This window comes from Polychytrium aggregatum (genome assembly GCF_025602895.1).
Source record: "Polychytrium aggregatum strain JEL109 chromosome Unknown BJ171scaffold_6, whole genome shotgun sequence".
Taxonomy (NCBI): domain Eukaryota; kingdom Fungi; phylum Chytridiomycota; class Chytridiomycetes; order Polychytriales; genus Polychytrium; species Polychytrium aggregatum.
In genome coordinates, this window is record NW_026516208.1 from 86,294 (window position 1) to 112,280 (window position 25,987).

General features: G+C 57.8%; 11 protein-coding genes across 11 annotated transcripts; 2 read left to right on the forward strand and 9 right to left on the reverse strand.

Annotated features, from left to right (window-relative positions):
• Positions 1 to 227: 227 nt before the first annotated feature.
• On the reverse strand, positions 228 to 1,264 carry BJ171DRAFT_565540 (uncharacterized protein; the record flags this gene model as incomplete). Its single annotated transcript, XM_053113349.1, has 3 exons — positions 228 to 349; positions 619 to 843; positions 1,126 to 1,264. 3 exons carry the CDS (start codon positions 1,262 to 1,264, stop codon positions 228 to 230), a joined length of 486 nt encoding a protein of 161 aa, XP_052969839.1.
• Positions 1,265 to 2,216: 952 nt separating this feature from the next.
• Positions 2,217 to 2,908, forward strand: BJ171DRAFT_491378 (uncharacterized protein). The gene has a single exon (XM_053109724.1). The coding sequence runs from the start codon at positions 2,277 to 2,279 to the stop codon at positions 2,712 to 2,714; it is 438 nt and encodes a 145-aa protein (XP_052969840.1). The 5' UTR covers positions 2,217 to 2,276; the 3' UTR covers positions 2,715 to 2,908.
• A 1,152-nt stretch (positions 2,909 to 4,060) lies between these two features.
• BJ171DRAFT_254821 (zinc knuckle-domain-containing protein) lies at positions 4,061 to 5,353 on the reverse strand. The gene is made up of 2 exons (XM_053106717.1): positions 5,143 to 5,353; positions 4,061 to 4,990 (listed from the first exon to the last, which is right to left on the reverse strand). Exons 1-2 carry the CDS (start codon positions 5,261 to 5,263, stop codon positions 4,248 to 4,250), a joined length of 864 nt encoding a protein of 287 aa, XP_052969841.1. The 5' UTR covers positions 5,264 to 5,353; the 3' UTR covers positions 4,061 to 4,247.
• A 300-nt stretch (positions 5,354 to 5,653) lies between these two features.
• On the reverse strand, positions 5,654 to 8,218 carry BJ171DRAFT_565543 (uncharacterized protein). The gene is made up of 3 exons (XM_053113350.1): positions 7,297 to 8,218; positions 6,653 to 7,049; positions 5,654 to 6,491 (listed from the first exon to the last, which is right to left on the reverse strand). The coding sequence occupies exons 1-3, from the start codon at positions 8,182 to 8,184 to the stop codon at positions 5,677 to 5,679; spliced, it is 2,100 nt and encodes a 699-aa protein (XP_052969842.1). The 5' UTR covers positions 8,185 to 8,218; the 3' UTR covers positions 5,654 to 5,676.
• A 1,469-nt stretch (positions 8,219 to 9,687) lies between these two features.
• Positions 9,688 to 10,202, reverse strand: BJ171DRAFT_254836 (uncharacterized protein). The gene has a single exon (XM_053106718.1). It carries the CDS (start codon positions 10,069 to 10,071, stop codon positions 9,721 to 9,723), a length of 351 nt encoding a protein of 116 aa, XP_052969843.1. The 5' UTR covers positions 10,072 to 10,202; the 3' UTR covers positions 9,688 to 9,720.
• Positions 10,203 to 10,515: 313 nt separating this feature from the next.
• Positions 10,516 to 12,996, reverse strand: BJ171DRAFT_254871 (casein kinase I). Its single transcript, XM_053106719.1, has 8 exons — positions 12,797 to 12,996; positions 12,463 to 12,573; positions 12,208 to 12,356; positions 11,838 to 12,066; positions 11,324 to 11,483; positions 11,029 to 11,191; positions 10,810 to 10,881; positions 10,516 to 10,712 (listed from the first exon to the last, which is right to left on the reverse strand). The coding sequence occupies exons 1-7, from the start codon at positions 12,921 to 12,923 to the stop codon at positions 10,810 to 10,812; spliced, it is 1,011 nt and encodes a 336-aa protein (XP_052969844.1). The 5' UTR covers positions 12,924 to 12,996; the 3' UTR covers positions 10,516 to 10,712.
• A 1,773-nt stretch (positions 12,997 to 14,769) lies between these two features.
• Positions 14,770 to 17,288, reverse strand: BJ171DRAFT_254912 (uncharacterized protein). The gene is made up of 2 exons (XM_053106720.1): positions 16,810 to 17,288; positions 14,770 to 16,581 (listed from the first exon to the last, which is right to left on the reverse strand). Exons 1-2 carry the CDS (start codon positions 17,135 to 17,137, stop codon positions 15,005 to 15,007), a joined length of 1,905 nt encoding a protein of 634 aa, XP_052969845.1. The 5' UTR covers positions 17,138 to 17,288; the 3' UTR covers positions 14,770 to 15,004.
• A 976-nt stretch (positions 17,289 to 18,264) lies between these two features.
• BJ171DRAFT_491391 (Nse4 C-terminal-domain-containing protein) lies at positions 18,265 to 20,704 on the reverse strand. The gene is made up of 6 exons (XM_053109725.1): positions 20,429 to 20,704; positions 20,059 to 20,139; positions 19,680 to 19,935; positions 19,419 to 19,515; positions 18,869 to 19,180; positions 18,265 to 18,496 (listed from the first exon to the last, which is right to left on the reverse strand). Exons 1-6 carry the CDS (start codon positions 20,598 to 20,600, stop codon positions 18,401 to 18,403), a joined length of 1,014 nt encoding a protein of 337 aa, XP_052969846.1. The 5' UTR covers positions 20,601 to 20,704; the 3' UTR covers positions 18,265 to 18,400.
• Positions 20,705 to 20,887: 183 nt separating this feature from the next.
• Positions 20,888 to 22,371, forward strand: BJ171DRAFT_491393 (uncharacterized protein). Its single transcript, XM_053109726.1, has 4 exons — positions 20,888 to 21,099; positions 21,278 to 21,520; positions 21,554 to 21,609; positions 21,668 to 22,371. Exons 1-4 carry the CDS (start codon positions 20,908 to 20,910, stop codon positions 22,245 to 22,247), a joined length of 1,071 nt encoding a protein of 356 aa, XP_052969847.1. The 5' UTR covers positions 20,888 to 20,907; the 3' UTR covers positions 22,248 to 22,371.
• A 363-nt stretch (positions 22,372 to 22,734) lies between these two features.
• Positions 22,735 to 24,133, reverse strand: BJ171DRAFT_596210 (uncharacterized protein; the record flags this gene model as incomplete). The annotated part of the gene is made up of 4 exons (XM_053114663.1): positions 22,735 to 22,883; positions 23,096 to 23,410; positions 23,557 to 23,707; positions 23,843 to 24,133. 4 exons carry the CDS (start codon positions 24,131 to 24,133, stop codon positions 22,735 to 22,737), a joined length of 906 nt encoding a protein of 301 aa, XP_052969848.1.
• Positions 24,134 to 24,443: 310 nt separating this feature from the next.
• BJ171DRAFT_472093 (uncharacterized protein) lies at positions 24,444 to 25,258 on the reverse strand (the record flags this gene model as incomplete). The annotated part of the gene is made up of 3 exons (XM_053108641.1): positions 24,444 to 24,628; positions 24,750 to 25,064; positions 25,147 to 25,258. The coding sequence occupies 3 exons, from the start codon at positions 25,256 to 25,258 to the stop codon at positions 24,444 to 24,446; spliced, it is 612 nt and encodes a 203-aa protein (XP_052969849.1).
• Positions 25,259 to 25,987: the final 729 nt, after the last annotated feature.

Below are 25,987 nucleotides of genomic sequence, written 5' to 3' on the forward strand. Positions count from 1 at the left end.
GCATAGCGGGGATATAGCGGGAACATAGCGGGAACATAGCGGGGATATAGAGGCGCACGCAGGAAGCGGAGGGAGCAGGTGGGCGACGGGTTGCGGCTGGGAGAGAACGAGGCGCAGCAACGAGGCCAGACGGGACAGAGTGCAGCAGCGAGACAAGAGAGACTGGGTCACGCAGTTGCAGACGGTGGTGGAGACGGTGCTGGAGACGGTGCGGGGACGGTGCTCGCTCAGGCAGCAATCGGGATGCTGCTGCTGCTGCCTTCCATCGGGACGGCAGTCTTGGCGATGGAGTGAGGCAGAACCAGCACGGGACACGGGGATCGCTGTGAGACATATCCGGTGATGCTGCCTGCAGATTGTGGGAGACGAGACGGGTGGTTGGGGTGGCGGTTGGGATGTGCGGGCAATGGAAGCAGACACAGTGAGTGGGTGGTTGTGGGAGTGGTTGTGGGTGGATGTGGGAGCGGGTGGCCGACATTGGCCAGTCTCGGCATTGCTCTGATGCGATCCTGGAGTCGCCGATCGAGAGAAACCACACTGCACCGCATCAACAGGCCACACTGCACCGCAGCAGCATGGCACACCGCAAAGACAGACAGACACCACACACCAACTCACCAGTGCCAGCGAGGGGGCCATGTGGGTGGGCACCCATGACAACCAGTCGCGGAGCGCGGTCGCTGATCTCCATCATGATGTGGCCCTTGGCCTCTCCATGGATCACGTTGAGCGAGACCTTGTTTGCGACGCCGCTTGCTTGGACAATCTCCTGGACAAACTTGGTGAGGCGCTGGGTGACCTCGACGATCTCGCGGTGTTCGTATGCACATTGCATGGCAGAGACTGGAGGCAAGCAGAAACGAGCGGAAGCACAGAGGAACGGGGCAGCGTCGGGACATGCGAAGGATGTGAGTGCGACTGAAGGACTGGCCGGGTGGCCGACTGACTGGCCGACTGACTAGATGACTGACTAGATGACTGACTAGATGACTGACTAGATGACTGACTAGATGACTGACTGACTGGCTGGCCGACTGACTCGCTGATCGACAGAACAACAAGCCACACACAGCACCAACACTCCATGCACCAACACTCTATGCACCACCGGGACCCGCAACTTACACAGCGACGGCTTGATGATATGGAGAATCTCGACATTGTCGGTGGCCACCACGCTGTGCTTGAGTGCGTGGAGGATGACGGTTCGCGAGAGCTCAGAGATCGAGTCGATGGGGATGAGAACGAGGTTGCTGGCGGCCATTTTGAGGACAGACTGTGGTGCTGGTGCTGGTGCTGGTGCTGGTGCTGGTGCTGGTGCTGGTGCTGGTGCTGGTGCTGGTGTTGGTGCTGGTGTTGGTGGTGATAGATTGCAGATTGCAGATTGCAGACTGGATTGCACACTGTGGGCGGTGATGCTTTCGAGTCGAGGTGGTGTCGAGGCGGTGTCGATGGAGGCCGAGAGACGAGCCAGGGAGGGAGTCTATTTATATCCCTGTCTCCAGCCGGCCATGCCAGGCCGGGTCAGAGCCGCTCGCGATGCATCCACCCCCCTCATTTTTTTTTGCAGACATGGCGACTGTTGGTCGGCGGCGCTGTGGTTGGTCATGTCACGAGGGCCAGTGGCGGCGGCGCGTGGCGCACCAGACAAGGGGGAACAAGCCTGCGGACGGACCTGTGACAGACCACTTTGGAAGCAGTTCGGGACCACTTCCGGCACAAACCGCTCGCCGGCTGCCATTGGCTGGAATTGGCTACACGTGGATCGTCGCCACCCTTGGCGAGGCAGCCGCAGCGAGGCAGCCGCAGCGAGGAAACCCAGGTGGATGCCGTCTGGGCAGACCTGTTCTGGCCGGGCTGGTCCTGTTCGGGTCTGTTCGGGTCTGTTCTGGGCCGGGGCTTGCCTCGGTGTGCCGTCCGGCTGCGTCGGGTGACCAGTGGAGGGGACCGGAGTTGAGTAAATCGCCGTCGTGGGATCGCAGTCGAGTAAATCGCAGTCGCGGAGGATGATACTCGCAGATGACACTCGCAGATGACACTCGCAGATGATACTCGCAGATGCTGCCTGCAGATGACTCGATGGGACCATCAACCCTGTCCATCGACTCTGTCCATCGACTCTGTCAATCGACCCTGTCCATTGAGTTTGCCGTCCGTTGATCCCCCTGCCTTCGTTGGGGTGATGACCCCGGCCACGCGCCCTCGCCAATGTCAGCCCGACAGATGTCAGCGCGTCATCGAGACGCATTTCCTGTGGGATCCCGCTTGGCTTCTGGATGAGACCGTCGTTCATCTCGCTGCTGCCTGCGATCTGCACCTCCCGCACAATGTCTACTGCCAGATACACCTATTACCACCACCCCACCTGCTCCAAAGCAGCGGGATGTTCATCGTATCTGCAGAAAACCATTCCCGGTCGGTTTGTCCTGATCAACTATGTGGAAACCCCCGTCGATCGCCAGACCCTCAGAGCCGTCCTTTCGCAGATGGACATTGACGATCTCCGTCTTGCGATCCGTACCGAGAACCTCGCTCCCGAAGCCAAACTGCAGGTTGAGAACGCCACCCTGGATTCCGTCGATGCTTTCTTGGCGCTTCTGGATGAAGATCCTGCTCGCCTCCAACGGCCGATCGTCGTTGATCACGAACTCAAGAAGGCCGTCGTGGGCAGACCTCTCGACCGAATCGTGTCCCTTATCGAAGGGCACAAGTGAGGTGCAACTGGGATGGAATGTCCCTGATCAAGTGCTCGCTGCCCATTTGTCGGTGCGGCTCATCGAGGGCCGTTATTGAGCGTGCGAGGGAGGCCCTTTCTGACGTTTAGCAGTCAATCCAATAAAAAACGGGACACCCATGATTTTGACGATTGATTAAATATTTTGCTACCCAATACAATCGCGCGCTGGCCATGACCATTCTGTGATTTGAATCAAGGACGCCATTGTGAGCATCTGCCAGCCCAAAATGCGCTGGTTTTGAGGAGACTCACTCTTCCCCAAGGGCAGAACCAGCCATCGTCGCTATTTTCTCGCCAGATGGCTCCCAAGAGAAAGACACCCCCCGACCCCGACCCAGGATCACCCAGTGACTCTCCTGTGGCCAAGAAACCAACCATCAAATCATGTCCCTCCTGTGGATTGACCAACCACGTCAGACCCTTCACCAAGAAGTGCACAGCCAAGAGTCGACAGCAGCCCTGCCTCTGGCTCTGCCTCGGTCGCTGAAATGGTCAGTCAAGCACCCCCTCTAGACGAGTCCAGTGACGACACTGCCTTCCCAGCCCCCGTGGTCGAGATTCCCGCACTGTGCAAGCTGCCATACGCTGTGGGATCGAGACATCAATGCCTCAAGGAATATGATCTCGGTATGCCAGTCGATCATCACCCATGGAGATCGACCGAGTGTATTCAAGACCATGCTTCCCAAACCAACCAAAACCACTCGATTGCCAACCAGGACGGGAAACAATCTCACGGCTTGCTCACTGGGGCCTACGGAAGTTCGGCAGGCTTCAGATAGCTGAGGCCAGAAAGTGACTGTCCCGTTTCTTTCTGGACCGACTGTAGCAGGCTTTGCTTCAACGTAGTCCACATTGTGTTTTTTTCGAACGACATGGGGAAATATCATCAGCGGTTTCCCACAATTCGATGCTGCTTGTCGTTGCTTTGGGTGAGCATGGTCTTGAGATTCGATATCCATTGGATCATCCGGACAGCTCTGTGGTTTCTTGGCATCAGGGCAGTCGAGCCGAGCGAGTCGATCGTCGTATGATCGGGTCCTTAGCATCTGGTGGTGGCGGGATTGTTTAAGATGTTTGGCGAGCCCAAGCCTTTGTGGGCTCGATGGGTATTCCTCTTTGCTTCCAAGAGGCATTCAAAGGCAACCACACTATCCTTGGACACTGCTTGGTCATGGTGGATGACTGAGCATTCAAGATCCAGAAACGAACGACAACCCCGGTTCAAAGATACGATGTCTCGTTTCGCTTCGTGGACGCTGTGCGATGGAGACCTTAGACCATCCCGCTACCGCAGTCCTGTCGTTCTTCACAGGCGGTATGTACTTCCATCGGAAGCTCCAGCATACAGTGTTCAACTGACCATGCTGCTTCGAGCAACGTCTGGAATCCGTCATACACTTCAAAGCAGGCATGTTGCGCACAGTCGTCACTATATTCGATACGGAACTTTGATCCATCTCTAGAGTCTGAGCAGTGCACTCCAGGCGTTATAGCACGAAAGCAACGACTAGCTGCGATGACTATCCCGCGAGCGATCTCGACGGTCCCGGTCATGTTTGGGCGATCTGCTAGCGCTGGAAACGCTGCGAGAGCTCGAGCTACCAATGCTACTTTGGCTGGAGCTTCTTGTATTCTTGTTCCTACCCCTGCTTCTGCTTCTGCTTCTGCTTTGGCTGCTGCTTTGGTTTCGCTGGCCAGGGCCGCTGCGTCCGCGATGCTGATCGGCGATGCTGGCACGACGATTTTCGTGCTGCGTTGGTTCTCGATCACGGCTGGCTATTCGCTCGACTTTTCGGCCGCCATCGTCCGCTCGGGCAGCGTTGCGTCCATCAGAGCGACTCGGTCGTTCTTGTGAGGGGGACCGACTGCGGCTACTTTTGCTGGACTTGCTGCTGTTGCTCGATCCTTGGCTGGACCGACTAGATCGGCTATCGGATCGACTGGATCTGCTGCTACCGCTGCTGGATCTGCTGGATCTACTGCTCGATCGACTTGAGCTGCTCGAGCTGCTCGAGCTGCTGGCACTGCTGCTATCGCTCTCGTCGCCAGAGTCAGTGCTCTCCTCAGCCTTGAGCCTTTTGCGGCGCTGCTCGTTCCTCGATATGATTTCGTCGGCTACCCCTCGCCTCTGTGCTTGCTGCACGATCCGCTCTGAGGGCAGCGGGAGAGGTTTTGATAACTGCTTGGTGCGTGAGGCTCGCTGCACATATGCCCGCTCGGAGGTGCACTGGTAGGACCAATGTCCAACGCCTATCAAAGACGATCAAGGCCAACAGAGTTAGTCGTGGGCGATTATTTCTGAATTGGCTAAGCCGCCGCTGGATTGCCGCTTGCTAGCCGTGTTGGAGAGGCCCATGATGTGCACGATCGAGGACAGATCAGGACCGCCTTCGACAACATACCAAGGCACTTCTGGCATTGTGCTGCTCTTGCGGACGAGGACGACCGACGGAACCCGGCGCTGCGGATCTGAGAGAGGCTCGTAACGGGGACGTGGTGCGAGCTAAAGCCCAGCGGGTTCATTTTGCTTGATTGCGACGCAGCCCGACAGTCGGTCAATGGCTGGGATGCAACCCGACAGAGACGACGCCTGTCCTTCGAGGGTTGTGGTGGAGAGCCTGGGCTCTCGCTTCTTCCCGCTCCTTCTCTCGGCTGCTCTCGGCTGCTCTCGCTCTCTGGATCCATCCAGGCTGACTGTGGCTTGCCGGGACGGCTCTCGCCTGATCGACGGTGTGTTCTGTCCAAAAGAATGGTGCGTCCCATTCTCACTTCAACATGTTGTACATCCGTGCTCGTCCAGCGTTCCCAGACATCACCAGCTACAAAGCGCATACGAGTGATGGAGCCAGACTACCACCCACGCTCATAGACTCTGGTCGCGCTCCATATATCGGCGCAAGCTTGTACAATCCACGTGCTATATTCTCCTCGAGTCTCTACTTTGGAGCAGTGAAGGTTTTGACGGGCGGCAGTCCAAGCTTGGACGCAGCCGCTCTGTAGTCCAAATTTCGAATCGGCATTCCCGTGGATCCGACTTCCTTTGCGTTCAGCATCGGAATGCCGTCTGCATTCGTAAAGGTTCTCAGGTAGGCCTCCTGCATCGCCAGGATCGGAATGCGCAGGGCTTCGGTTGCCTGCACGACCGTCGAGACCTGTTCGTTAGTGGCCAACTTGAGAAAGTCGATGATCGAAAAGATGACGCATTCGACCTTGGAGTTTGCAATCGCAGAGACATACGCCGGCGGCATGTTGTTGAGCAGGGTCTCTGCCTTTTCGTCCTCGATTCCACGGCCCAGGAAATCGGCTTTGGGAAGCCTTGTGGGATCGATCTGCAAGTCTACCGGAAGAACCATTTCGGGGAACCACTGCCCCGGGCTCAAGTCCATGATTACGAGCTCCTCGGGGAGAACCTCATCGCCGCGCTTGATGTGCGTCCCTGGCAGCCACGGCACCACCGCATGAGGTCGCTCGCTTGGTCGCTTTCCAACCGGGGGCCCAAAGTACTTCTTCATAAACCGCACCATTTTGGAGATTCGCACGCTCCCCTTCACGATAAAGTACAGGTGCGTGTTGGCCGTGTCTTCGTAGACAATCTTGGTGTTGGCATCAAACTTTTGCACTCGGGAGGCTTGGACAGCCTTCTGAAGGATAACTTCCGAGCTGCGCTTGAAGATTGACAGGCTGTTGATCAGCATCACCCGCAAATCGACGTCGCTTCCGTCGTGTCCGTATGCGACCCGAAGAAACTCGTCTGGTCGGTGTAAACACGGATCCGGAGAGATGAGTTGGGCGGCATCTAGTCCGGCGACCTGGCTGCTGTCCCGTTCGTCGGGTTGCTGCTCCTCACGTTCCAGTGCTCCCGTTCCAGCGCTCCCGTTCCAGCGCTCCCGTACAACTCGCAGACCACCTTACCAACATTCACCCGAACAAAGTCGCATTGTGTCATGCACTCTGCGTTGTACGCCCTTGGCGGGATCGTGCCGGACATCAATTCGTTCGGCATGACTTCGCCGAAATGCTCGCCGACCTCAAGCTGCTGGAGCTTTATCCTGGTGTTGCCTCGCATCGTTTTGAAGAGCTGCACCTGGCCGTTCAGAATAAAGTACACGCTCTCGGCCGGGTTTCCTGTCTTGATCATCATGGTCCCCCGCTTTGCGGATTGGAAGGTCATATAGTTGTAGAGCTGCCGCCGCTGATCGATGCTAAGACGCTTGCTGAACACTTGCATGGTCCGGGTTAGCACACGGTCCAGATTGGCAAGGTCCTGCGCTGTCCGAGAGCCATTGGGCTTCTTCAGGATCGACTCGATCTGCTCAGAGCAGAGGGCCAAGGGGGCGACAAGGACCCAAGAAGAGTAAGCGAACCACGGCAGCAAACACCATGGTTGTGCGCTGTCATGAATGGACACTCAGCAGTACGACTAACTCGATTGTCATGGACACATGTGCGGCATTGTCCACTCTCACTGCCGGTGCCCAACCTCGCTGAAACGTGCGCGATTGGTAATTTCATACATGTCTACTAGCTCCTGCACCAATCGCATCGCTCGACCTTACCTTTGCTGCCGAGAGCATATCGGCCTTACCCTTGATCGCTCTCATGCCGTCTGCGCTGAGGTCGAGCTGCGCCGCCATACCGATGATATTCGCACCGGCAGCATCCCTGGTTCGAGGCCTGAACTTTTTGCTGTCACTGACGGTCGTCGCCTTGTTGCGAAGCAGCCGAAGGACACTCTGGATGGCAACGTGCCAGTGCTGTCTCGCCTTCAGGCGTTTGTCCAGGCCGGCTTCGGCCACGATTTCGGAGACGTCGAGCATGGACTCGTCCAGTGGCCGCAGTGGCGACCTTTGCTTTGAACTCTGATTGCTGGGCACGTTCTCCATGAGGTTGTCGATGGAGGTCTTTCGGCAGTCCTCCTCCTTGACAAGACCAATCACCCCGAGAGACGTCAGGTCTCGGCCGCTGGGGATGCTATCGTCTACGCCGTCGAGCGGCGTGCCCATCCGGCTGGCCTGTGCGAGTCGCTCGAGTCTGGCCGAGATAGCTCCCTTGACAACCCGCTCGTCCCCGGTCTTGGCCCGGCGCTGTGTGCGGCCCTCGACGATCGATGTGAACGATTCCTTGTAGATCCGGCTGCCGAGGAGGTCGGGCCTGCTGGCCTGCCCGCTGTCCATTTGCATTGGGGCCGTGGTCAGTCGGGCTTGTGGATTCGCAAAAGCACCGCTGGGCTTTCGCAGCGCCGGAAGCGGATTCGTCCCAGAAGTAGCCACATATCGACTGGATCCGGCTCGGCCCGGGCTCGGCTTTACCGTGGCGGGCCGCGATGTCGTGGTGGAAGCAGCAGCGGGAGAGGTTCCTGAGAGGGGCTCTGGAGGATTGGCCAAGGCCGTGCTCGCACTTTTCTTGGAGAGCCCCGGATACTTTGAATCGGCCGCGGTGGTCATTTCGGCGTATTCCCTGGGCGTTGATGTAGCTTTTGGGTCAAGGCGGGTATCTGGTGGTAATGCAGAGTGACTTGTTTCAGCATCCCATAGCAGCCGCAGCACCCCGGAGAGAGACTGTGTGCTTCAATTTGGGAGGGGGTTGGGATGTGCCCTCGTTATCGATGCAGATGCACACTGGCTGGGCACCATCCACACAAATACCAGTTGCCTTGACAGATATTTACTCCCACACTGCAGTTGTGTAGCGGATGACCTGCAGCCGGTTTTGAGCACGCTGGAGGCCCGGTATCTGCACAGGAAGAGTCGCCCCATGGGAACGCCAGAGATGAGTTGTGTGCATACTCGACCGACGCTGATAGCAACATGCCCCAGTATGGCAGTCACTCTGCTGCGAGTTCGTGTGGGAAGGCACCGTCGCTGGGATGCTACCTTGGAAGTGTTGTCCGATTGCCTCTTGTTATTGCTCGTTGCTTATCGTCGCAGGGGCCGTGAGAACGCAGGGGTTGGTCGCCGATGGTCCCAAAACTAGTTGCGCGGGTGCGGAGACAACAACAACAGCAACGACAGTAGCAGCAGCAATAACAGCAACTAAAACGGCGACAGCGAGCAGTGGCAACTGCAGCAGTCTCTCCAGTCTGGTGGCTATTTTTGGGCGGGGAGGGGCGACCGAGATGCTCTTTCGTCCACTGAACCACCACCCCCTCTCCAGCAGGATCGAAGAATGGCCGCTGCAGAGCGGAGTGCCCCTGGTCCAGCCGCCGACCCCAGCGGGCAAACCCAAACCGATTTCTCAATGGAAGCCGCCGTCTCGAACAAAAACGCGTGACTTTGTGTGGGCGGATGATGCATTGTTGGTGATTGAGGATGGCCCGTCCACCGCCCCAGCGTTGTGTTGGAGTAACAGAGTGCCTATGTTGAAATGGGGCACTTCAGCATGCGGATGGCTTGTGTGGGCTGGATGATGTGGATCGGCGCTCGTACCGTCGTGATGGGCTCGGCTGACGATATTGGACTGAATTCGTGAGACAGACTTGCTCCATGGCGCGGACTGGCTCCACGCATTCACTGCTCGCTCACGATACCCAGGGATATGACTTTACCCACTCGGTCGTTGCTGGCCGGGTGTGATATGATTCGACTGCGGCGTTTCTTTGTTCGAACGAGACGATGTGCCCCATTGTCTATTCAACGCCCCATGAAGTCTCTGAAATCGATCCTTCTTGGCTCTCCCTTTGCTGCATCGCTCAGAGATTCGCGAACCCCCGCTATTCCCTCGGCACCACTGCCAGTCGGTTCAGGCGGCCACCACTTTGGCACCATTCCAGTCGCACACTCCGTGAGGATCACGCACACTCGCGGCTCGGTTTTCTTTTGTGAATTTATTGTATTGATAGCATTTCAAGTCTGTAGAAAATATGCCGCTTTCAAAAAAGCAGTCCCCCCATCCACCGAAACACAGCAACAAACTTGAGGGTCCCCCACGTTTATTACCGCATCTACCCACGATCTTTTCGCAAATCAAACACCTCTCCCCCATTAGTGCCTATGGTCCAAATAGACAGCAATAGGACTTGAACAAAACGTCGCAAATGCAAGGCAAGTGCAGGTCGAGAAGAACAGAAGAAAGAAAGAAAAAGGCAGTTTGATCAGAAAGGGCAAAAACACCACCGAACGAGCGGAGAAGAACCGGAAACGAAAGAGAAAACCCCGGGCAAAGACTGAATAAATACCAATCCTTCTCCAAAGTAACCGCCAAGGACAAACGCGTGCAAGTAGGCTTATTGTACTGAATGTGACCGCCAGGAGAGGATGCCCTCGTAAGGGAAAAGAAATGTCCAGCAAAACTTGATCGTTCCCACTTGACACTGCCTTTGTTTTGATAGCCATGCGTGCAGCTTTGCCGCCATAGCCAAAGAAGGAGAAAATCGAAGAAAGAAAGAAAGAAAGAAAGAAAAGAGAGAAATTACCGTCTAGCCAAGCCAATTTTGCAAGAGACCCATTGGTATCGCCGTGTTGATGGAACCGTTGCCTCCAAGACAGTGTCGAGCGTGAGTGAGGTGAGGTGAGGTGATGTGAGGTGAGGTGAGGGTGGTGTGATGGAGTTCTCAAGAGGCCTTGAGAAGGGACGGTTCATCGGGACCCGAGACGGTTAGTAGCCCCTGGAGGGTCCGGGGGTGGTGTTTCGGCCAGGGACGCCAGGGGCGGGGGTCGATCCTTGCATGCTGACAGCAGCAGTAGCGACTCGAGAGCTGCTTCGTGTGACGCCGTTGTCGCCGTAGGCAGCCTGTGGCTGTATCGGAGCACCCTGGACGTTCAGGGCGCCCTGGCTGCCGCTTTGGTAGTAGTTGTTGTAGCCGTAGCCCTGGGGCTGGCCACCCATCGCAGGACCGGCGGCGGCGCCATACGAGGCTTGAGGATAGTTGGCGGCGGGGCGCGACGCCGCGGGGAGGCCGGGGGTGTTTGCAGACGCAATACGGGGCACGGCGGCGGCAGAAGGGCCGGCAGGAGCTACGGCGCGATTGCCCTGTCTGGAGGTCCGAGAGACTGAGAATCAGCAAAGCAATCCACGCAATATCCATCGTTCGTAGCGACGGCAGACATCGGGCTGGTGCAAGTGCATGCAACCTACGCTTCCTCTTCATTGCCCTCCTGGCCGTTCTGGGCGATCAGGTTGCCAGAGCGATCTCGTCCTTCTTGCTGGAAGCCACCAAACATGGCAATGTACAGCCCGAGTGTCAGAAGTGCCGGTTATGAGTGCACTCATTCGGCGATCCCCAGAGCCGATATACCCGCAATCGGCGCACCAATCCATGAGAGCTGCGGCAGAGAGCAATAGACACCCACCAAGTACCGCTGGACGGTCCAGTCAAAGACATAGTCGTAGTGGTAGCTCTCGCGGATGAACAGGTCGCGGAAGAGCTTGCGGAGGTACGAGTAATCGGGCTTGTCATCGAAGCGGAGGGACCGGGTGTAGTTCAGATAAACGGCGAATTCGTTCGGGAAACCTCTGCAGCGATCGAATGGAGTAGCCGATATTAGGTTTTGAGGCAAGAGCAGGATCACCTGCACAGCGCGGATACGCTCTACATGCGCCAACTCCATGGCCGCATCGAGGACTGGATGGGCTCGAGATACACACCGGCACAGGGCTTCGGTCGGGGTGGTCATCTTCTTCTCCATGATACGGTCGTACTTTTGCTTCTTGGTCGCAGCCTTGAGTCCCTGCCAGGGCAGAGAGCCGCGGCAGAAGTACATCAGGACATATCCAAGCGACTCGAGATCGTCACGGCGCGACTGCTCTGATGAGGGTGGGCGAAATTGTGCCGAAAGAGATCCAATGGAGATCCCATATGGGTTTGGATGCGGCGTGCACGTGTCGGAGGCGATAAGGGAGGTCGCCGAGCGATGAAAGATCAGGGTGGTTAGAGATATTGGTCCGGTAGCGAGCGCGGATGCGGCTTCGATTGTCAAGGATCGTTGTGGACCGTAAATGGCAGAAGAACACTGTCTGCTTCGACAGAGCCACAACCTCAATCGCGACGGGATGCACCCCGAGCCATAGCCGACTGCCCCCAGAATTCGGATACCACGGCTGCAGTGCTGCTCTGGTGGTGGCAGCGGCACCCGGTTCGCACATTAGCACGGACACTTACCGACACCAAGATGGGTGTTGATACTGGCATATCGAGCCGTGCCAGTCAGGTTCTTGTTTTCCTTGTAGGGAATGTGGAGATGGGTTTTGGGATCGCGGTACTTCTTGGCAAGTCCAAAGTCGATGACGTTGACCTGGTTGCCGCGTTTGGCCAGACCCATCAGGAAGTTGTCGGGCTTGATATCACGGTGCAGGAAGTTCTTGGAATGGATGTACTCGACTCGGGAAATCTGTGGTGCCGACAGAGAAGCCATTAGGCGGTGTTTCGTATTTGCAGATAGCACTAGGAACAGGCAAGCGCGAGGAGCTGGCAGCGCTGACGATGATCAGCACCGAGAGTATGCGGGTAGAACCACAGCAGGGTGACTCACCAGCTGGTCGGCAAGGAGCAGAACGGTCTTCAAGCTGAATTTACGGCTGCAAAAGTTGAAGAGATCCTCCAAGCTCGGGCCGAGCAGATCGAGCACCATGCAGTTGTAGTCGCATTCTGTGCCAAACCAGCGAACGAAGGGAATACCGACTGACAGGACGAAACGCAGACACATGCAAGCCGGGCCCAGTTAGCTGAGAGCACATATGCATGTGACGGGTGGCAGTCTTGACCGCGACATATCCATGGCATTTACCTCCACCGGCGAGAGACTTGTAGACACGCGCTTCGTACTCCAGCTGCGGGTGCTTGGCCTTGATCGACTCTAGCTTGAGCGCAACTTCTTCGCCGTTGACGATGTTGGTACCTGGGCGTCAGAAGCACACAGGCCAAGAGGAGGAAAAGCAATCGGCCAGAGCAGCAGGGCATCAATAGAGCAGCAAACACAGCGATCAGTCTCGATAACACAGCAAAATAGCGGCAATATGGATGCCGATAGCAACGATCATGACAATCACAGCAATGGCCGACACTCGAGACAGCTTCTGGGATCGGCAGCAGCGGCGCTGGATGACGCATCCGTGACTCACCCAGATAGATGTCGCCGAAACTTCCGCTACCGATTTTTCGTCCGATCTTGTACTTGTTTCCAACTCGCAGATCGAGCAGAGAACTCGGTGGTCCCTGGGATGACGACGATTGTGGGTTGTTTTGCATGGTGACGATGGGGAGTGGGGGGGGGATAAAATACAACTGAGGCTCTAGCTGCAGGTGGTGACGGTGGTGAGGTCGAAAATGAAGTCAGCATCGCATTTGCTGTCGCTTGTCCATTTGCGCTGGCGAGCAAAGAGTTGAGACGGGATAGAGGGTAGCGCCGATATCCAGGTCGCGTTGGGGTCGGGGCGAGTGCGGATAATTACATGTGGATGTGCTGAGGAGGCCGGTTCGAAGACGGGTGAAGGCCTCAGCTCAAGAGTCTGGGATCGGTTGCGACGGGCAACAGACGATAAGCGCAAGGACCACCAGGGCGTATCGTTCAAGAGGCGCGAGTAAAAGGTCGGAGAGCAATTCGCGAGCGATTGCAGCGGCCGGACCACAGGTCGATAGATTTGCAGGCGACGGCCAACGGCGTTGGGATGGACGCCGAGCGAGGAGGGAGGCGAAGCAGATGTCAACGACAAGGCAGACACGCGATGAGGGCAACCCGACAGGGCAAGGCTTGAGCGGCGACGAGAACGACACGAATTCGCTGATGCGAGCCGGTGCAAAAAACGCCAGCAGAGAGGGGATGTCCTTCCGGTCCGGCAGGAGAGAATCCCGGCGCGTACCTTATTTTGCGTTCGGGAGGAGCTGGTGTGGGCCAGCAGCAAAGCAATGCGACAGACCAAGAGCAGAGACAGAGGGGTATAGACCGGCGACTGGGGTCAATCGAAAGCCGCAGAGAAGCGATATCGACGGACAATGCACCTCACGGAAGGACCTGACATATAGGTCCACCTGCCAAAAGGCAAAACCCCTCCTCACGCCCCGAAGCGCTATTGTGCTTGGCCCGCAATGCCACAGGGCGAGCGCTTTGCGGGTTGATTGGGGGAGAGCCGCTGTGCCGTGGCTGCTGATGCTGCTTGCTGCTGCTGATGTTGCTGTTGTTGCTGATGCCACACAATGCGAACATGTGGTCGAATCGGTATCGCAGAGGGGCAACAGCTCTGCTTTGTCTCTTTTCAGGCAGACAGGCAGACAGACAGACAGGCAGACAGACAGACAGCAGCTAACGCATCCAGAACACAGCCGCCATCCGTCGCTCCCTCCGTCAATTACAACCAGGACAAAGCTGACGACACCAAAACAGCTTCACAGCACGATGCTCACCTCTGCAGCTACAGAAGGAGGCGGAGATATTTTTGGTGGTCCGGTACGTATGAGACCCAGCAGTGGCGGTGGGACCAGAAGAGGCGAGATGGGCAAGGTCAGAGATTCCGAGTTTTTGTTTGGAGGCGGGGGTGTGCTCGCAAAACGCAGGACAGCGAGGCCAGAGAGCGCGGCGAGAGCGCCGCCAACGGGAGCGAGGACGCGGCGAGAGCACAGCGAGGCCCCGGCGAGGCCTGCTGGAATAGGGATCTCGGGTCTGTGACACGGAGAAGGCAGCCGAGGCCCATCGGGGCAGAGCGACTCTCGCCTGCTGGTCTGATGATGGCCTGGAGCCGACAAACAGGGAGACACCAGCGCCGGAACGAAACAGAACAGAACGGCAGCCAGCAGGGCCTTTTCCGTCGCCGGCAAGTCGTCGGGCAGACGGGTGCCCTCTTGCCTACCTGGGTGCCCAGCAGGAAAGCCGGCGGCCGGTCGGGAGCAGAGATGGGGGAGAAAGGACAGGGGCACCACAGCAGCGACGCCAGACCCTCCTCTTGGCTGCTGCTGCTGCTGCTGCTGCTGCGGTGGTGGGGCGCTCCCGCCATGTCCAGAACAGCCGGCTGCACACACACACACATTAACGCCAGACACTGCCTGTGGCAGCGCTGCTTTGTCGAGCCGTTGTGGCGAACGCATTGGCCGTTGGAGGAACGGAAAGGAAGGAAGGGGGGCACTGATGATTACCAACATAGATGTACATATCAACATATAATGCATCGTCTAACAATTGTCGCGCTTCTCTATCTCGTCCTGGCCAGCAGCAGACTCAGCACCATCGTATCAGGATCGTCGGACAACACGCCAGCCGGCTCCTCGGACAAGCAATCCAGCCCCGGCAGTCGGACAGGGCACCCGTTGCCCAGGCGGCATGGCATTTGCCGGGCTGGCTACAGCGTCGAGTGAATCCATGACTTTTCGCCGGAGACCGGGATATCCATGCTGCCAAAGGCCGGCAGAGTCGAGACCATCCCGTCGAAGCCTTGTGGGGCAAGCGCACCTCCGACCCGGCCAAACTGGGGCGCTGCCAAGCTGGAGCGGAAGCGGTTGAGCTGGAGCTGGTTCTGCAGCGTGTGCAGGGTCTTGAGCAGCTCCATGTTCTCTGTCTCGAGCTCCTTGGTGAACTCGACCGTGCGGTTCAGAATGGTGCTCTTGCTGCTGCCTTCCTTCAGGCCCGGAACGATCTGGTTCAGAGTCTCGAAGCCTTCGCGAATCAAGTTTCGTCGCCGCTGTTCCGACATGATGTGGTTGAACTTTTTCTCCTGCTCGGTGAGGAGCTCCCGCCGCTTGCGCGAGGCTCCGTCCTTCTTCTTCAGACCGTCATCCAGGAAATCTGCGGCTCCGTCGACAGACTCGGGCTTGACAGCCGTGCCGTCCGGAGTCTCGGGCAGCGATGACTCGGTCTCGGAGAGCTTGTCGCCGTTGTCGTTTGATGATGATGCCGGCGGCGAGACCGACTTGAGCCTCTTGGTCGTCTTGGCTTGCGGATCGGTGACTTTCCGCTTGACATATGTCCGTCGCGGGGGCTGTGGCTGGGACATTTGCAGGGCAGACGACGAATGCGGGCTGGATGCGGAAGGCAGCACAGATGACAGAGAGTCTTGGCTGCCCTTGAGGGTGTTGATGTGGTCCAGCAGCGGTTGCAGTGGACTGGGATCTTGCGGAGATTGCGGGACAAGGTATAGTGATTGAGACGAGTTCATGGAGGACGAGGTGCCCGAATGGGACATGTCCGAGCCAAAGGCCGAAACCAGCGACGAGATGCCGGAGGATACGTCGCCCGAGTAGGGCTTATCCCCAGCAACGCCAAAGCCCATGCCAGGACCCAGCGACGGGTTCTGGGCTGGCTGGTGGATCGAGCTGCTGAGACCCTGGAAAGCATCGGTCATGAGTGAGGGAGTCTGGACCTGCGGCGCAAGCTGCTGGGCAAAGTGGTTGAGGCGCTGCTGGAACGACTTGAAGGGGTCCGGCTGGAACATGTGTTGCTTCATGGATTCGTACGGTTGGGTGAGGGTAATGGAGTCGAGGTGGGCATTGGAGCGAGACTGGGCAAGCGACATGGGATTGGATGCATTGGGCTGGCCAGAGAATGTGGAGTTGTCTGGCAGCATCGGCCACGGGGCTGTCGGTGTCTGGGCGTTCCAGGCAAGTTGCGAAGACTTTGAGACGAGACCAGGGCCTGACGGTGCAAACGGCACTGGCAGCGAGCCAGATGTTTTGAGCGGGGTCGAGAAAGGCGCCGAGCCGTCGGTGGCCATGACTTGGCTGATATGGGCAGGATCGAGGAAGCTGTTGGACAGAACCGGGGTGGTATTGGCCGAGTTGGCAGAGCCGATCAGGTCCAGAAACTCGCTGAAGAGCTCGTATTCTTCCCGACAGAGGATCTGCGAGTCCGAGGTGACATTGATATCCTGCAAGGTCAGCAGCGACGGCGACATGGGACACGGGATCGAGATGCTCTCAAAGTCTGGGTGGTGCCGCACAGCGGAGAGAGATAGGGAGCAGAGTCAGAGGGTGGTTGCGGTTGCGGTTGCGGTGGCCGAAGCGATAGGTGCTCGGGTCGGGGCCCGGTGCCGACGGCTGCAAGTGCATGAGGAGTTGCAACAGTGTGGTGCGGTTCCGTATCGGAAGCAGCGGGACTGGAAAGCAATGGTCAAGCCCCAATCGGGACCCGGCCGCAGATAGCAGCGCTTACCGCCAGGCGGGCCGAGCTCGGGCTTTGTGGCCATGACGGAGCCAGCGTCAAGCGAAAGCTCAGGCATGGCCATGCCGTTTTCTCGGACACCAAAGAAACGAGCCGACAGGGGATCGACGGGTGTGTTGAGCAGTGGCGAATGCAAGAGGAAGGACGGCTGCAGCTTTGGCGAGATGGGTCGTTGGAGCTTTGGCGAGATGGGCGGCTGGAGCATGCCGAGGGAGGACGACACCAGGTGATGGGCCGGGGTGGGAGATGATCCAGGCAGCGTGAAGAACTGCGGTGGTTTGGCCGCGGCATCGGAGAGGAAGGCAGAGGACGAGTCCATTGGTGCGTGGATGGACAGATGCGAGCGGGTGACGGAAAGGAAAGGAAAGGAAAGCAGCGGAAAGAAACGGCAGAGCGAGACAGACGATGTGCGATCGGGAATGCCGTTGGTTCAGCCAAACGGAGGGGGTGTCAAGTGAGATGCCGCCAAGGGGATGCAGTCAAACAGATGGAGCCAAACAGATGCAATGGATGGAGATGTCGATGAGAGACAGTCCAGATACGATGTCGCCAAGCGGACGCAGTCGGATCGGCGGACGGAGGGATGAGTGAGTGAATGAATGGGTGGATGGACGCAGCCCAATGGATATTGTTGATGGATGCTATCGATGGATGTTGTCGATGGATGCTGTCAATGGAAGGAATCAACGGGAGTGCAGTCGACTGGATGCTATCGGACGCAATCAGATGCGGGTCGGCCGGGGTGATAACATGAATCGCTTTCAGATGCAAACGAGGCGGGGAGGTGACGTCCACCAGTGGCAGCCAAGGCGATCGCTCGCTGCGTGCGCTCGTTGGTGCGCTGGTTTTGTGCGCTCTCGCTGGTGCTGCCGTTGCTTGTCTGGCCGCGGTGTCCCCGTGCCCGGCGCCGTTTTTGGCCGCCCGCCCGTCTCGGCCCTCTCGCCCCGCCTCGCTGGCGGACGGCCTCTGTCACATGCAATCGGCATATGCCAGCGCCCGGAAGTGTGTCGGTTTTGCCTGTTGGGCCGGCCTTGTGCCGCTGCACAGCGCGGGCGCCCTGCCTCTGTGGGGGCTGTGTCGCCCTTGCGTGTGTGTGTGTGCGCAGGTCACCTGCCCGCCGCCCGCCCAGTCTCGCCCGATCTCGCCCGGTCTCGCCGGGCCTCGGTCGTGCTGTGTGGGCCACCAGGCCAAACAGAGCGGTCTGCTGGTGGGCCGCCAGACCGGGAGATTCGTTTCAGCCCCTGGACGCCTGGCCAAAACGGACGGGCTGCTGCGCTGCTGCTGCCCTGCTGTTGATGTACCCGTACACTCGCACGGTTGCGGTCTCGATGGGCCGCGATCGGCTGGCAGCCAACATCGTTCCCAGGCTGCATTCAAATGGCCATCGCACCGAGTTGTCCCGCAGGAATATCGTATCCGCCATGCAATGCCATGCAGCCCGATAGAGTGCAATGTAATGTGATTCTGGATCTGCAACAGAGGCACCAATGCCTTCAAAAAACAGCACGACCCGCTTCATTGCGCTTGTTGTCTGCTGTTGCGCAAAGGCACCTTCGCCGTGGCCGTGTTGCCGCCTTGCGTGTCAGCCATACCACTTGCCGGTCGAGGCTGCGTCCACAGTCGACTCACGCGTCGGCAATATCGATGGCGGGCGGATGTCGTACACCTCCTTGAGCGTCTGGGTGGCCGGGGCGGAAGAATGGTTAGTTTGCCCTGTGATGCTTTGCCGGCCAGAGCCACCAGTGTCTGAGGATCCTGCTCACGATGTGGCGGCCCTGGGTGGTCTCGAGACCATACGGCGGCCCCTCCTCTTGCCACCAGGACCAGCAGCAGCGCCGTATCTGGATGCCGCGTCGCTCGTCGATGCAGCATCTCCAGCAGCCCGGTGATACTTGCGCGCAGGTTCCGGTCTGCGCCCAGACGGCATTCCCACGCAAATTTGCCTCGCCAGATGCACGTTCCATCAACGCTATCGAAGGCTCATGGCCGGTGCCTCTCCCGGCCAGCGCTTATCGCATGCTCGCAGTTGGTGCCCATGGCGGCTACTCACATCCCAAGTGTCCTGGTCGAACTGCAGAATCAGCTGCTTCTTGGTCAGTCCATCGTCGTAGTTCTCCTGTGTCGGTGGCCGCTCTGTCTGCAGCATGGGCTCGCCAGTCTCCTCGTCGTCAAAGATGCTTGCTCGGCCGTCGCGGATCAGAAACGACAGGTAAAACAGATTCTCGACCGATTGCGAGAACGAGTCCGGGTTGATGATGAACCGGAACACGTTGATGCGCCCGCATTCGTGTAGCTTCGCAGCAATCATCGATACCATTCCGGTTGTGCCGTGGTCGTGTCGCTGGATATCTTGTTCTCGAAGCTGTGGAGCAAAATCGACGGCCACAGTGATGAGACGAGACACGCGGCCTTCTGAACTTCTGGAACGACATGGCTCGCTCCGCTGCGTCCGCGCATTGTGCGGGCGGCTGTCATAGCGCTTTCCCTTGGCATGGTCTTGGATCGTCCAGGTGGTGCCGAGCCCCCTGTAGCCAAGTTACATACACGAGGGGCCAGCGGCGGACAGCGCTAGACAAGCAGTCTTGACCATTCTTCCTCACCTCCTGCGGCTTCACCAGGTCTCGCTGGTCTTTGACAAGCTTGGCCGACCGCTTTGGCACGGCGCGCACTTTCTCCTCGATCGTCAGCGGCCCAAACCTGCGGAATACAAGCCCCGTAGCTCTGTCAGCTGTCACCTCCACAATTGTATCTGGACGGACGAGGTTGTGTATCGATCCTGGACTCTGACCGCCCTCGGCTGTGCAGACCACTTGGTTATGTGAGGCACATTCGTCATCGTGCGCTTGACGCCTCTGACTCACATGAAGCCCACGGTCGGTGCCTTGGCGAGATGACGGGCAGTGATCCGCTCCATGTCCTTGAGCCCCTTGGTCAAATCGTTCTGCACTTGGCCGTCGTTCTCAAAGTGGCCGTACAGCCGTGTTCCGATGGATCGGATCAGCTGATTGATGTCAAAGCCAGCGCCGTCGACTCGGATCTTCTTGACTCGCTCCAGCCCAAAGCCCGTGGTCATCACGAGCAGTTTGGAGTCAAGCACAGCTTCGTTTGTTGATTGAACTGCGTGCCAAATCCGAGGCCGGTTGTGAGTCTCTTGCAGATCTATTCGGCCGTAGCCATATACACAGCCCGAGCAGCGTCGGGACTGGCGGCACCGGCGCCAAGATGATAGGCTCGACCTACCTTGCGAAAACAGTTCGGACTGTCCATCCATAACCTCGTCGAGCGTCTTGTTGCTGGGATCCATGAGCTTGTGGCGATATTCTGTCTCGGAGAGTGTCATATAGATCCGGGAGCACAGTGAGCGGCCGGCACAGAGCTGATCAGCAACATCCCAGCCAAGTAATGGGCGGAGTCGAAGGGGGAGTCGCCGAGGTGAAGCTACACACCAACAGTGCGCAATGTGCCAACAGGCCCCATAATCGGCCTGCAATCGGTGTGCCCTCGTCCACAAAACCAGAGATCTGCATCCGCATCCGCCGTTCTCGGGCGACATATCCGCACCCGTGCCATCAGTCCAAAGACCCAGACACTCCCATGTGTCGAAGCATACCGGGATCCTCGGCCTGCGAAAGCATATCCCGATAGCGCCGCTTCAGTTTCCGGGCCTCGTCCTTGGACTGGTTGCCAAAGACCCGATCATTGATTTGGATGAGGTGGGAGCCAGACGAATCAATCTGGCTGCCGGCCTCCGCCGCATGGCGGCTCCCGTTGGGCTGCGACATATGCTGTGTGCTTTGCGGCTTGTGATATGATTTGTGATTGTGATTTGTGATTTGTGGCTCGGTGTGCTTCTTGTGGTGACGTCTGCGGTAGCGCCGGGTTGTTGATCAGGCAAAGTCGTTGTCAGCAAGTCGTCGATCCGGGCGGGCGATCCTGGGGTCGTGCAAGCCAGCCAGCAGCGCCCCAGCCGGGATCGATGTGCACGTGGTTGCCTGCTATGAATTTCATTTCGGGCCAGCACCAACTTTCGGGCCTCTTTGGCGGCTCTCCTCGCTCTCCGGGCTTGGTCCTGATCGCCTCTCCGGCACCATGTCAACCGCTCCCACCGGCCCAGACCCGCCGCCGCTCGGCAAGAAGCGCAAGCATCCCGACACGTCTGCGGACACCATCCAGCCGCATATATCGCCGAGCTGCACCGCCGACCGCATCGACTCGCCGCCACTGCCAGCACCGCTCGGGATTACTGGAAATGCCCTCGATGGCGACCGAGGCGGCGCGCTCGTCGACACTCCTGCAGATCCTCAAGCCGCAATCACCGACGGGCCCCTGCCGAATGAAGCCCCATCGGCTATAAGCTCCTGCTCTCCCTGATGTAGCAGGCAGCGGCCTGATCTCGCCATCGATATCCAACGGCGCTCCATCTGGCTCTGTGCCGGGGCTGATCCACAATCTGCCTCAGACCGCACCCATACCTTTGCGACCCCTCGAATCATTACTTCAGACAAGCACATTAAACGCAGCTTCCATCCACTCCGCTCCCAGCTCGATAGACGGACACTCGCCAGCTACTTTAAAGTCCACAGCCTCCCCCGCGCCCGCCAGCTCGTCTCTGGCTGCTCTCCCTTCGCTGGTGCACTTGTACCTCAACGGCTTGATTCCCCCGGCCTCGCTTGAAGAATACGATCGCAGGGCCGTTGCGTTCGTAGCTGCGGCACATCATGCGTCTGCGCTACAGACTGCCTCCACGAGCGCTGCCATGCTCAGCCCAGAAAGCCAGCCGCAGCAGATTTCGTCGATGCTGGCGGCGATCTTGGCAATGGGCATGCCCATGAACTACCTGCCCACGAAGCCGGCAGCCACATCGTCGTCGTCCGCTCATGCGGATGCAGTCCTCGTCAGCCTCGAACGCCCCGGGCACGCATCCACCAATAACACCGATGGTTGCCCCTCACCCGTCCACCTCGTCCGTATCGTCGATATCGGGCGACGATGATGATGTTGGCCTGGAAGTAGCCGGTGGCCGCCCGTCCCATCCGAGAATCAGCCGTCCGCTCTCCGAAGAAGAGCGCAAAGAGCGGCGGCTCCGACAGAATCGTCTCGCCGCCAGAGGATCCCGACAGAAAAAGAAGCAGTACATCGAGGAGCTGGAGCAGCGTATCCGACGCCTTGAAGAAGAAAACAGCCGGCTACGTGCTGCGAATCGACAGGCCGCGGCGGAAACCAAGCGAATCTCGGCTGACCGTCCGAAGCCTCGGCCGTCGGATCCGTCCACCCTCCCACATACCCACCATCACGCTCCTGCATCTGAAGCTGACCGAAGCTTGGCTGATGGGTGCTCCGCTGCCCCAGCGATCTGCAGTCCCGTCGAAGCCATATCGCCGGCTCCAAAACCAAGTCGTTTTGGCGCTGTCCATACGGACGCAGCTTGAATCCGCACCCGCTCTGGTACAATCCCAACTGCGGTCTGTACAAGCAGCAAGCCAATGCACATGCACTTACAACCCCAGTGGCTGGCCACGTTTTCCTGACTCCCAATATATGCATGCGTCTTCGTCTTTACAACATTCGCCAATCTGTGTGCTGCGAATTCGCAATTCCATGGCTTCACGTGCGGCCCTCATAGGCCCGGTTTCTATTCTGCATGTCCAAGAGCACCGTCGACGGTCCAGTAACTCCACATGCATCTGGCCACACACGCTAACATCGGTACTTATGCTGATCAGAATGCGGCCCCAGTCGGTCGTCCTCGCAACGACCAACCAAGGAGCATCCGAAACGTCATCTTGATCGCTCTGTTGAAAGCGAGGACCCCAAGTATCTCGACAAGCCGAGACCATTCAATCGACTGCCTGTGGGTATGCTTTCAGGCAAAGTACAGATGACACTTTCCTTCCTTCCGGACTCACTGAGGAGCAATCAGGCCCTGTTAACCGCGGTGTCTCGGTTGGCTGTCGTGTCTCGGGCCGTTACGCTGACAGTGCCAGGCTGTCCTCCTTGACTCGAGGTGGATGAGCCATCGTCGTCGCCGCGGGCATCGACAACGCTCAGAACCAAGATAAAATGGGCTTCACGTCACAGGCGTAAGGATGAGGGTGTCGTTAGAGCCCAACCACACTTGCCACGGGGGCTGACGCTCAAGCAAAGCCATGGCAGGCAGTCCTCATGACGAGGCGATATGGCCCAAGCACAATTTCCAAGGACTCATTGATGCCATTATCTTCCCATGCTTCTGTCACGCCGACATCTTCGCGCTGGAGCCACCGCCACTCTGACTTACATATGCACATGATCGATCCCCTGAGATACAGTACTTTGGTCTGCAGCACAAACTCTGCGATTGCGCACGAGCTAGTGATCGTGCCCAGCAGCGCCGCCCAGCAGATTCTCCAGATTTCTCGCGAAAGAACTCTGGCAATCATCGTCTGCTTGCCGGCCTTTTGGCTGACTTTGATTGTGCTCATTTTCTTGATGTGTCCTCGCAGGAACGTGATCATGCAGGTCGCCGTGAAGGCATCGATCGAGAGCCAGTAGAGATAGAGCACGATCTGGACCACCTGAAATGCTTGGGGATGTGAGAGCCCCTGGCAATCGCCTGACCGAGTTGCATCGAGTTAATCGATCGTACATATCCGTGGACAAGAAACGTGCAGCCCAAGCCGGGACCGGGACAGACTCAGGACAGACTCGGGACAGACTCGGGACAGACTCGGGACAGACTCGGGACGGAATCAAACATACCCACAAAGTTGTAGGAGGTCCAGATAAAGGCGTGGTACAGCGCAAATGAGATCAAAATGGCGGTCCAGACAGTCACATGGATGTATTGGCGAGGGATATAGCCGGTAACGGCGACAGTCTTCCAGATTAGATAGCCGCATCGAAGGCCGTCCTTTGTGGCGACGAAGGCGGGTAAGTATATGGATCTCGCCCTTTCTCCTCTCTACCCTTCGCTCAGAGCAACTCTCTCCTGCGGGTTTGACAGCGTTTCGACAGGCCAGAATCGAGTTCAGCTGCAGTAACCAACCTTGATAACGAACAGAAGATCTCCCGCCAGCCACATCCAGTTTGATTGGCACACCGTCATGTCGACAAAGAACGGCGTAATCCAGTTGAGGAACAGGCCGGTGGCATCAAAGTAGACCATCACGGGAATCAAGGATTTGTAGTCATGTCGGACCTTCCACTTGCCCAGCACGATGATGACCAGCAGGGCGCAAAATGTCGGGTAGCCGCCGTAGTTTTCTGTATCCGAAAGGACCGCCAGAGGCCCTGGGAATCCTGCGCTCACTTGAACGGTTGCGTTCTGGCTCGACATTGCTGCTGAATGCAACGAGTAGAGGGCGTTGGAGATGTGGAATACCTTACGGCGGGCGCAATCCACCGGTACGGGGTCAACCTCGAGCAAGGACTTATTATACTCGAGACATGGTCCGGGGGTCTCTCACCACGGGGGGGGAACATATGTCGCCAACTCATATGTACCATGTCTGTATTGTGCAAAACTCATATGAAAGGGCCAATCAGCCCTGTCGCAGACCAGGACAATGTACATCGGTCTGATTCGCAACTGCATGTGAAATAGTAGCCCAGAGATATGTCAGACTCGACAGCGCGCTGTACCGAGCTTAATCGGTGGTAGTGGTGGTCAGATACTGGGTCGGCACCGTGGACTCCTTGCGGGCGCTTCTCGCTGCGGTGTTGGGAGAACCAGGAGCCGACGATACGCCGCCAGCACCTTGGCCATGTGCGCTGGACGATAAATCGTCCTCGCCGCGAGAGTCGATTGTGCTGAGGACAAGGATGAAATGGGCTGCCAGGGACACCCACAGTCAGCCAGAGTCGAGCGGCAGAGACGTGTGCATATGTGAACAGAGCAAGCACTCCGCTGCCACCGTCGATCCCACCGCCATCTCGCTGTAGAAGCAACTTACATATGCACATGATCGACCCACGAAGATAGAAAACCTTCGTCTGCAGCACAAACTCTGCGATGGCGCATGAACTGGTGACGAGACCAAGGCAGGCCGCCCAGCAGACTCTCCAAATCTCGCGCGAGAGCACCTTGGCCACCAGGGTCTCCTTCTTTGACTTTGTGTTGATCTTGAGCTCCTCCATCTTCTTGAGATGGTTTCGCAAGAAAAAAATTAGACACCCTGCTGTGAAAACGTCAACCAAGAGCCAGTAGAGGTACAATACGATCTGGACGGCTTGAAAGGCCGTGGGATAGGCGATGGCTTGGCAGTTGCCTGTCGACCATTTGGACGGTGAGTTTCCTGGTGTCAGGAACATGGCCGCGGTGCAAATGACGATACAGAAAACGACCCGTACCTGTGAAGCTGTAGGAAGTCCAGATGAAGGCGTGGTAGAGGGCCACCGAGACGAGAAAGGCCCCGGCAACGGCATGATACACATATATGCGATCGATAATGCCGGTGACCATCACGGTCTTCCATATCAAGTAGGCACATCGGAGACCATCCTGCGGGGATAGGCCAGGGTATCGTGAGCCCGCTGGTGGCCATGCTGCACCTCAGCCCATGCATCGCTTTGCCAGCGAGACCGGCAGTCATGAACAGAAGAGAATTCGGAGCTGGAACTACTGGTATCACAGACCAACCTTGACGGCAAAGAGGATATCCGCAGTCAAAGATATGTTGTTGAGCTGACAGGGTGTGAGCTCGATGTACACTTTATTCAGAAAAAAACGGGACAATATAGCCGTTTCCATGAACATGTAGTATGTGCTGTGCTTGCGTCAAGCAAAGCCACAAGAAATAAAACAGATCACTTTGGCAGCCTCCGAGTGAAGACCGCCGATCGCTCTCCGATCTCCACAATCGACCTGCATACTGTGATCATGTTGCGCGCCGCATTGACGTCGCGATTCGACACTGTCCGGCAGCTGGGATTCTTGCAGCTCCTGACAAAGTGGGAATTCGCAACACTGGGCGCATCGAGTCCTTCCAACCGAACTGGCTCCAGGTACTTGGAGCACACCTGCGAGGTGTTGAACTCGTTCGTCGAGGCCACCTTGACGCTTCCGTGAGGGTGATTGGGACGGCGTCGGTGGTGCTCGAACTGCTCAAAGTACTGAGCAAACCGCTGCCTCCGAGGGCTGAATGCATAGCCCTTGCCTTGTCGCCATGACGCATTGCCAAAGGCGATCACC